This window comes from Benincasa hispida, chromosome 3 (assembly GCF_009727055.1).
Source record: "Benincasa hispida cultivar B227 chromosome 3, ASM972705v1, whole genome shotgun sequence".
Classification (NCBI taxonomy): domain Eukaryota; kingdom Viridiplantae; phylum Streptophyta; class Magnoliopsida; order Cucurbitales; family Cucurbitaceae; genus Benincasa; species Benincasa hispida.
In genome coordinates this window covers 71,066,817-71,077,229 of record NC_052351.1, presented here as the reverse complement: position 1 = coordinate 71,077,229, position 10,413 = coordinate 71,066,817, and the positions used below count along the sequence as shown (strand labels likewise).

General features: G+C 33.5%; 1 protein-coding gene across 3 annotated transcripts; it reads left to right on the top strand.

Moving 5' to 3' along the window:
* Positions 1-4,455: 4,455 nt before the first annotated feature.
* On the top strand, positions 4,456-10,107 carry LOC120074727 (uncharacterized protein At4g37920). Of its 3 annotated transcripts, none has more exons than XM_039027946.1 (6): positions 4,456-4,725; positions 5,501-5,815; positions 6,090-6,255; positions 6,710-6,954; positions 8,568-8,755; positions 9,746-10,107. In XM_039027946.1, the coding sequence occupies exons 1-6, from the start codon at positions 4,534-4,536 to the stop codon at positions 9,969-9,971; spliced, it is 1,332 nt and encodes a 443-aa protein (XP_038883874.1). In that variant the 5' UTR covers positions 4,456-4,533; the 3' UTR covers positions 9,972-10,107. The 3 variants fall into 3 exon arrangements, with proteins under 3 accessions (XP_038883874.1, XP_038883875.1, XP_038883876.1); XM_039027947.1 differs by having other exon boundaries at positions 4,456-4,729; positions 5,538-5,815; XM_039027948.1 differs by having other exon boundaries at positions 4,592-4,729.
* Positions 10,108-10,413: the final 306 nt, after the last annotated feature.

The following is a 10,413-nucleotide window of genomic DNA, read 5'->3' as shown; positions in this document are numbered from 1 at the left end:
TTCTTCCTCCTTGGTTTTCTTTCTGGAAAAAGTTCTCTGAGAAATTATCTGATGTAAATTTTCTCTCACAAATCTCCTACTCTCTTCTCCCATAATTAATCTAATTGCGAGCCCATAACTCCACAACGATTTTCATACTTGAGAATAACAAGGAAGGTCTTGTGGTGGTGCCCATTGGTTTTTTCTCCTTTGCTGCGTTCGTGGAATTGAAAAGGAGGAAGGTGACCGTTCGTGGGATTGGGAGAGGAAACGTGAAGAACATTTGTCTTTAGAGGTAAGACTTAATCTCTTTATTTTTTTCCTCTTAAGCATGCTGTAGATTTTATAATTTTGTTTATCCTAGAAAAACAGTTGGTTTACTCTGTATTTTTTGTTTTGGATCCAAATTGAAATTAAAACTGTAAGTGTTCACACGCTTCCACTTGAGATTCAATCCCTTCATTAATAATCTTGGATCTTAGTTTATTGGTTTTGTTTAATGCAACTAAGTGTTAATACAATTATGTTATTAGATAAATAATACGTTTGTATTAATACAATTTACAAACTATAATACCACGACATTTAGGGTATCAACCTCAATAATCTCCTACTTGTCCTAAGGCTAGTGGAGTGTACAAAAACAAAGTAAAATTACAAGTACAATACACACACACACAAAAAAAAAAAAAAAAAAAGAAGGGCATACATTACATGCCTAGTAAAAATCTTTCACTTGCCCTAGACTAGATGAAGTCTGTTTCGTAGACCCAGACTCTCCAGGTAACCCTTGAATACTTTAGTAGTGAAAGTCTTTGTAAAAGGATCAGAAAAATTGTGCTCCGAAGCTATCTTCGTGACGATCACATCCCCTCGATGCATAATATCGTATAAAATGATACTTGCGTTGTATATGTTCAATTGCCTGTAGTCAATGCACAACCTAAGTATGCCATCTTTTTGTTTTACAAATAGAATTGGTGCTCCCCAAGGTGATACACTAGGCCTGATATAGTCCTTATCAACTAGTTCTTGCAACTGAGTTTTCAACTTCTTCAACTCAGCTGGTGTCATTCTATAAGGTGCTTGAGAAATAGGCATTGTTCCTGAGACTAAATCTATAGTAAACTCCACCTCTCTATCAAGTGGTAATCTTGATAACTCCTTAAGAAATATATATATAAAAAAAAAAAAAAACTCCTGAACTACTGGAACATCTTTTAGTCTTTACTTCTTCATCTATGAAACTATTACACGAGCCAAATAGGCTTTACATCTGTTGCTCAACAACTTTCTGGCCTTTACTGTGAAATCAGACAAGTAGGAAATGTTTTCCTTTTTCCTGCAAAGACTATCTATGCCCCATCTGGTAGTCTAAATATCACTTCCTTCTTATGATAATCAATAGATGCATGCTATTTAAACAAGAAATCCATCCCTAGAATAACATTAAATTCTAATAGTTCTAAGGGAATTAAATCAATCACCATGCTCTATTCCTCAATCGTAATCACACAGTTTCTATAATTGTCATTAACTATTAGCACATTACCAATAAAAGTAGTAATAACTAACTCTTTAGGCATAGTTTTTAGCATCCTATCAATATTCAATGCAAGCATGTTAGAAATAAAAGAATGGGTTGCCCCTGAATCAAATAATACACGAGCAAGCCTATTATGAATAAATATTATACCAGTCACAACATCTGGTGCATCCTCGACCACCTGTTGCGTCATGGCATAAACCTTGCCTTGCTGAGAAAGTTGTCTTACTACACTATTCTTTTTGGCACCACTAGTGCTCTCATCCCTAATTGTACCTACCTGGGGCTGGCTCACTAACTGTGATACTATCCTCTACTCAGCATGTGCTCTTGAAACTAACTGAGGACACTCTCTTTGGTAATGCCCTGGCTGTCCATATCGGTAGCAGACATTCTGCCCCTCATAACACCGTTCTGAATGATGCTTACCACAATTCGCACATTGTGGTTTACTAACTGAACTGGTGACATAATCCTTTGTATGACATGACCTGGATCCCTCACCTGGATCTTATTTGACATGTATGAGGATGAATGAGCTTTATGTTATAATTTATGTGTGGGACTCTATTTTATGATGCATGATATTTATGTTAGTGATAGTTATCCTTTACCCATGGACATGTATCTACCAGAGGTCTGCGTTTCCTTTAGAATTCACCAGAGGTTTTTGTTTTCTATGGGATTCACTAGAGGTTAGTGTCTCTTTTGAGATTCACCAAAGGTTAGTGTTTCCTTCGAGATTCACCAGATGTTTGTGTTTCTTCGAGATTCACCAGAGATTGGTGATCTCTTTCAGAATTTGACCAGAGGTTTGTGCTTCCTACGAGATTCACCAATGGTTATTGATCTCCTTCGGGATTTCACTAGAGGTTTATGGGTATATCTCATCTACGGTAGGTCGGGTTAAAGCTTCATAAAATTTATCTTGAACTTATATTTCAAGGGGACCTCAATCAAAGATTTTCAATTATTTAGGTTTTACAAAAACTATTTACTTAATAAAATATTTTAATTTTAGTTATAATTTATGAGAGAGTCATTTTGAGATTTATGTTTGAATGTAGTAACGACCTAGTATAAGTCTTAGGAAGTTGGGTTGTTACATAACAACTCAATTAAGTTAAATTTGACAAATGTTTTAATTTTTATATTTATTTGATTTAGTTTGTATTTTGGAGAGTTACTAAGTTGCTAGCTTATGAATAGCAACTTGATTCTTCATTTGTAACATCCCATTCTAAATTGAAGAGTTCTCTGCTTTCTTTCTTGCTTTTGTTCTTTTGTTCTTGAGTTGAGTTGAGTTGAGAGCAAGTATCCAAGAGTTATGCTAGATTTGAGTAGTTCGAGGTTATAGTTCTACTAAATTTAGTCTCTGCTTTCTTTCTTGCTTTTGTTCTTTTGTTCTTGAGTTGAGTTGAGTTGAGAGCAAGTATCCAAGAGTTATGCTAGATTTGAGTAGTTCGAGGTTATAGTTCTACTAAATTTAGTCTCTGCTTTCTTTCTTGCTTTTGTTCTTTTGTTCTTGAGTTGAGTTGAGTTGAGAGCAAGTATCCAAGAGTTATGCTAGATTTGAGTAGTTCGAGGTTATAGTTCTACTAAATTTAGTCATCGTATCCTGCTGAAACGATAGTTGTAGTATGCTTGCAGCCTGTGCAGAACATGTCTTCACGACAACGCTTACCAAAACCGTGCCTCGTCTACATATTGAGTCTCCAAAGATTTTGAGGTTTTTTTTCAAGTATTTGATTATTTCCATATCTAAGCCTTGTTATATCATTTGGCACAATTTTGAGTTCGAATATTATACATTGAGTGTAGTATTTCTAATTAAGTTGTAATCAATTTACTAATGTATTCCGTTCTTATATTCCATTTCCCCCGTTAAGAACATTATTGTACTCAGTTAATTAGACAATACGAATTGTTTGTATTAATTTGTTATAATTAATAGACTTTCGGGAATTAAACTTATCCCAAGTTTTTCGGTTAAGTAGACTAGGCGCTCGATAATAATTTATGTGATTTGGCAAGTTCGGGATTAGAATTACCTTGAATCGAGAACCTTGGTGAGATTTGATTTTGAAATTTTGGTTTAACCTCTAGGGTTCTTCGGTTGGTTTGTAGGGTGGTTGCAAATAATGGAGGCATGTTGAATATGCTCCCTTCAAACACACTCCACAAATGCATGTCCTTTGTTACAACATAACTTCATGTCAAAATGCCTTTGCTTGATTTGATGATTGCTTGAATTGGGATAAAGATACCTAAAGCATCGTTCAAAACCCTAAAATATCGATGGTTTGTAATCCGAATTCTGTTTTATGTTTTTAGATTCATTGAGTCAATGAATATGTGTTTAATAGATAAATCGAATTCTGTTTTTTAAACTTGTTTTTGAATTCTGTGATTCAAACTGTGTAATTTCTGAAAACTAACATTTATATGTTTTCATCATATCCGGAATTTATATTTAAAAAATTTAAATGTAGAATTATATTAAATAAAAATAAAAACATTTAGAAATATAGTATGTGATATTATAAACTCAATTCATTTTGTTTGAAAAATCAAAATATGTATTATGTAATTATTATAAATTAGATTAAATTCCAAATTTGGTTCCTATTGTTTGGATAAAATTAAAAGTTAGTCTATATGCTTTTAAAATTTAGAATTTACTTATTATGATTTGGTATAACTTCATATATATAGTTCTTATGTCCGCTTAAATAGTACATAAAATAGGAACTATTTAAGAAGCTCTTATCAAACCATAGGAGTAAGTTCTAATTATAAACCGTAAAACCTAAATTTTAACTTCTTCCTGTACTTGAGGACAAAAGTTTCAATTTATCCTGTAAATTACATAATATTACAAAATAATAATTATATAATTATTCCATGTTTATAAATAATTATACGATTCTGATATCCAGTCTCCAGCTTCATCTATTTGGGCTGTTGGCCCTTCCCTCTGAGTTGCGTTCTCAAAATTTCCGGCATCAATGGCTTTCACAAATCACCTGCTCTTTCAGCTCTCCATTTCCTCAACCAAATCTTTCATCTTCCCCAGCTTTTCCGCCACTCTAAAACCACTTCCATCCATCTACTCTGCTTCGCTCTTCAAACCATCACCGGAAATTTATAAATCCGACAACCCAACACCTGTTACAATCACAACTCCAATGCAGTTCAAAGCAAGTAAATTCTCTTTTCTTCTCGCCTACCACTTTTTTCATTACCTTTTCGTTTTTTGTTCAGCTCTGTCCCTTTGCTGATAATTAGGGCTTCTGAATTCACATCCGTTTCTTTTTAATCTTTAAAACCCTTTGCAATGTATCCACACTCACAGTCACACGAACTTTTCTTAAAATGGAAATCATCGAATAATTGGTCAGGGACTATGTTGTACGTGTGTGTGGCTGCTTCTTGGGCTCTTGCATAGTTCCAAGGATTCTAATATGAATTCTATTGTGATATAGTTAGAAATACTATTAGGGTAAGGTATACTAGGCGGTAACAATTTGGTTTTCTGATTTACGTTTCTTAAAAATTAAGCCTATAAACACACATTAAATTCTTTGCGTTGTTATCTACTTTTTACCAAAATTTTGAAAATAAAAAAAAAGTAGTTTTTAAAAACTTATTTTTATTTTTAGAATTTGGTCAGATGCTAATCATTATAAGAAATTGAGAGAAAATAGATTTAGTTTTAAAAAACAAAAGACCAAAAACAAAATAGTTACCAAATAGAACCTTAGTAATTAGTTTGGGAAGTTAGTATTGATTATTCTCATTTGTTATAAATGGTGGGTATGTAAGGATGAATGTATTCATTGACTTATTTGGTCTAAGCTCAAGTGATATTACTTGAAAGGAGGGAGGTTCCAAGTGCCACGAGTACTTAGTTTATCTTGTAGTTCTTTTGTCTTTTATATTTCAATATCATTTTAGTTGTTTGGATTCTATCAGATTCATTGCGAGTTGAGAGCAAAAACTTGCTTCTTAGGTGCACTAGTGAATGATGTAGCTACAACTGAAAAGGAAGAGGAAGCAGAGATGGAAGTTGCAGAGGGATATACCATCTCTCAATTTTGTGATAAAATAATTGATATTTTCATGAATGAGAAGCCCAAGACTAAAGAATGGAGGAAGTTTTTGGTATTTAGGGAGGAGTGGAAAAAGTATAGGGAGAGCTTCTACAGTCATTGCCAAAGGCGGGCAGATTGGGAGAGTGATCCAATTATGAAAGAGAAGTTAATTTCACTTAGGAGAAAGGTCAAAAGGGTATGTACTTGTCCTCTTCGTTTTTGTCTCCATTTCTTTTTCTTGATCTTTCTTGCTATGATTTGTGTTCATGAATACCATATCGTGCTGCATTGTTTTTTGTTCGCAAGAGTTTGAAAACAAAATTTAGATGAGAATTTAAGCTGTAAATAATATTCACTGCTTGTTATTTGTTGATCTTTTCTGATGACCAGACTTCAATTTGTAAACAATTAGAGCTTCGACTTTTGTTTTCTGTTTTTGCATTTTTTGATCATGTGTGAGAAATATACAGATTGATGATGAAATGGAAATCCACGGTGAACTTCTCAAGGAATTACAGGACAGCCCAACTGACATTAATGCCATAGTTGCAAAGCGGCGCAAAGAGTTCACAGAGGAATTTTTTAAGTTCCTTACTTTGATATCAGAAACCCATGACAGTTTGGAAGATCGTGATGGTAATAATTTGAAATTTTTCATTATTTATTTTTGGTTTTTTTTTTTCTTTATTAATTGTAAGTTAAACCATCATCTTTGAACCATTTTCACAAGTACTTAAAAGAATTTAATTTTTTAGTTTAGGTATGATTATAAAGTTCCTCCTCTCTAGATCTAGAAGCCCTATCATGCATTTCTCACCTGAGAACTGAATAACAGAAGTATCATACTTCATATTTTTTTGTATTGTGCATTCACACTTTAACATACATTTAGTTCGTTTTTGTACTCGTCTTAGGATTTAGGATTGAGCAATGACATTTATTATCTCAAGAATTGACTAAAGCCCAGAGTTAGATAGTTACTCTAATCTGAAAAAAAAAAAAAAATCCAAATGAAAAAAAGAACTTAGTAAATATTTTACCACCAGTTCTCTCTTAAACTTTTTTTTTTTTTTTTTTACTATTTGAGCAGCGGTGGCTCGGCTGGCAGCCAGATGTTTGGCTGCAGTTAGTGCTTATGATCGAACATTAGAAAATGTGGAGACATTGGATTCTGCACAGGCCAAATTTGATGATATACTGACTTCTCCCTCATTGGATGTGGCTTGTGAGAAGATTGCAAGTCTTGCAAAGGCAAAGGAACTTGATTCATCATTGATCCTTTTGATAAACAGTGCTTGGGCTGCTGCAAAAGAATCCACGACCATGAAGAATGAGGTAATGTTAGATTTAAATTGATTTCACTACAGCTGCCATATTCGTTTCATTTTAATACCCAAATAATTGCTGTTATTAACTTTGAAATTCTTGAAAGTAACTCCCTGCAGCAACCCCAGTTTTGCTTGAGTTGGAAACTTACTCTTATTTTTAAATTAGTCGTTTGTGAGATGGTTTAACAACCCAAGTTTATATATATANTATATATATAAATTCCTCAGTCTGGGACTCCAATCCAAAAGGATCAAGCCCAATTGCTTCACACATATTGTGTTTGACATGCGGATTAGAAAACGTATTTTAAAGTGAAGCTCTTATTATGATAGCAGTGTTGAAAGAATGTTGATCAAATGATTCCTCTAAAAGCACTTATGAAAATTTTAGAATGTGATTTTAATTGATCAAAAGCAGTTTCTACTCTTTAAAACTTAACCAAACACTATCAATTTATAAAAGAAGAAAAAGAGAATTTATCAATTAATAATCACTTTAGAAGGCAAGCCAAACACACGCTAATGCACAAAAGAGGAGTATTGTTTCTAATTTCTCATTGTAATTGATATATTGGAACTGGATTACAAACTTGATCGATAGTTTATGAAGCACTGATAATCAATTTATATGACAAAGACTACATGAAGATTGTATGGCCTTGGTGAAAAAATCTGTTAAGATACCACTAACTAGAACAAGATCTGAAATATATTAAAATATAAAAGATGAAGAACTACTAGATAGTTAGATACCTCCTAACAAGAACACTCAAGAACCACAAAGAAACACTAAAAGATAGAAATATATATTGCAATATCAATGAAGAAACTACAATATACCATAGCCTTTCGAGAGGGCTAGTCTCTCCCAAATTCCTCAAAGAAAATCCCACAAAATTCTTCACACCTGTCCCCAACCCACTCCCTCTGTTTATAACTAAGAACTCTAACAAACTTACTAGCTATTTACTAATAATATGTAACACCCTAGGCCCAGGATTCGGAATCCGGATTCGGCCCTTGATGGTCCCGACATTCCCCTGCGACCTGGCTATGTCATCCTCCCTTGCTTTAAATGCTTTTTTAGAAGTGAAAGTTGTCCCCACAAATCAACACGGGTCCTTTTAGCATGTTTTATCCTCACTCACATGCATCCTAGAAAAATTCCCAGGAGGTCACCCAAATAAGATTGCTCCAAGCTAAGCACACTTAACTTTAGAGTTTTCATGATTGAGCTATTGAAAAAGAAGGTGCACCTTGTTGGTATAGGTAGTAACTTTCAATTCTTTTAAGCCTTTCTTAACTATATTGAAGACATCTCTGGATCCCTCTCATTCAGATGTGATATCGATTCATTCATGTACCCCTCCTAAACTCGGGTCGTTACATAATATGCCCCTTCTAATATGCATACTAATATTCTATTAAATATCCTATACACTAACTCACTCCCTAACTAATTACCCTTATGTCCCTATGTACCCCATACTAATATCCCTAACTATTACAAAATCTTCCATCTGTATTGAATTCAGCAGTCTAAAAGAATGACATTCCAAAGCTTTCCAACATTTTCAGATGCAAATATTATTTCACCTGTCTCTCTGTTTGTGAATGTAGGTGAAAGAAATAATGTATCATTTATACAAAGCCACCAAAAGCAGTCTTAGAAGCATGGCCCCCAAAGAAATAAAGCTGTTAAAGCATTTGCTAAACATCGTTGATCCTGAAGAACGATTTTCTGCTTTAGCAACAGCCTTCGCCCCAGGTGATGGAAGTGAACAAAAAGATCCAAAAGCTTTATACACGTGAGTAAGCCTCATATCATAATTTCTCGTACATTTTCTTCATCATAATTGCATATTTCTGCTATATGTCTCATTAATCATCAGAATTTACCTCAAAATCTACCTACTACTTTGTTTGGGCTAGTCCGTAATGTTTCCAAAACTTTAAAATGTAACTATTTTAATTGTTGTCAATTATTTATCAGATGGATGATGTGGCCTAAATATGGCAGCCATATAGACTAGTTGATGTGAGTAATGGATAGGGAACACTCCATACATGCCCAAATCGACTCTCAAGTTTTGTATTAGCTTAATCTATATGGCTTTTATGGCTAGCATGTTGATAATTTCACAATCACATTATCCATCTATGAAATAATTTACAACAAAATAACATTGACGCCCAAAATGACACCATAGGAACAGAATAACATCTATTTTCTTAATTGTTTTTTTCTTTTGAAAATTGGTGGTGTGGGGATTTGAACTATAGACCTCTTGGTTCTCAACACATATCGATGTCAGTTAAACTAAGTTTTTGTTGGCGATAACATCTATTTTGAATACTTGACAATAGTATAAAATTGTCGATCAGTCTGATTGATTGAAGTTTAGGAACTATAATGAAATTTAAAATAATGAAAAGTCAGAATTCGGTCCTGGGAAATTTATGGATGAGGTGAAGGATGAGAATATTTTGTTAGGATACTTCCTAACAAGAATCCAGATCTAAATTGTATTGAGAATTATAGAAGGAACTATAAGATAATCCAAGTTTATGGTACTTGGAAACCCTTCTCTAGAGCATACCAACTCGAGCCCTAGATTACTCAACTAATGCCCCATTCTCCCACTTAGCATCCCTCTATTTATAACCATACCCATACTTAGTAACTAACTTCCTCTCTAATTACTTTTATATTCCTAACCCCACACTAATTACCTAGGTACCTAACATATTTGTACAAGAAATGATTGTGTTATAAATGATTTTGTGTAATTGGACAGAACTCCAAAAGAGCTGCATAAATGGATAAAGATTATGCTTGATTCATACCATCTGAACCAGGAAGATACAGACATCAGAGAAGCAAGGAATATGACTCAGCCTGTTGTTATACAAAGGCTTTTCATCCTCAAGGATACAATTGAAACTGAGTATTTGGAACAGAATGAGTTTCAGAATCCTCAATCCACACCAAATCATGTTTCTGAGGATGCAGTTTCCATTTAGTTGTAAATGTCTCATTTTTTGTAATATAGCCACCACTCGGATCAGTAGGCTCTAAAATTAAAATGGTTGCAAAGTCAGGTAGCTCATGTAACAATATAAACTTTTTTCATTTAAATAGATTTTTTCCCCATATATATATATTTGTGTTGAATTCTAGATTTACTTATCATATATATATTGTTATACCAAATATGGGGTGTAGGCATTTGAACTTTGACTTCCAGAGGAGTACATGCAATTCCTATTGATCTATGCCATGTTGACATAAATTTACTAACAAGTTTTTTCTTATTATAAGTCTTTGGCATTTTAATCAAAATATTGGGCCAAATCTTGATTTTCAACAATTTTAGTGTCGAGTAGTTGAAATATTTAGGCCTTTTTTTATAATCGTTTCGTTTATGGTTTTTGGTTTTTTAAAATTAAGCCTATTTCCTCTCTT

Bases quoted from the DNA above. Each gene is read 5' to 3' on its own strand.
- LOC120074727 (XM_039027946.1), top strand. From the start codon at position 4,534: ATGGCTTTCACAAATCACCTGCTCTTTCAGCTCTCCATTTCCTCAACC. The intron at 6,256-6,709 runs GTAATAATTTGA...CTATTTGAGCAG, and splicing joins CAGTTTGGAAGATCGTGATG to CGGTGGCTCGGCTGGCAGCC. The intron at 8,756-9,745 runs GTGAGTAAGCCT...GTAATTGGACAG, and splicing joins GATCCAAAAGCTTTATACAC to AACTCCAAAAGAGCTGCATA.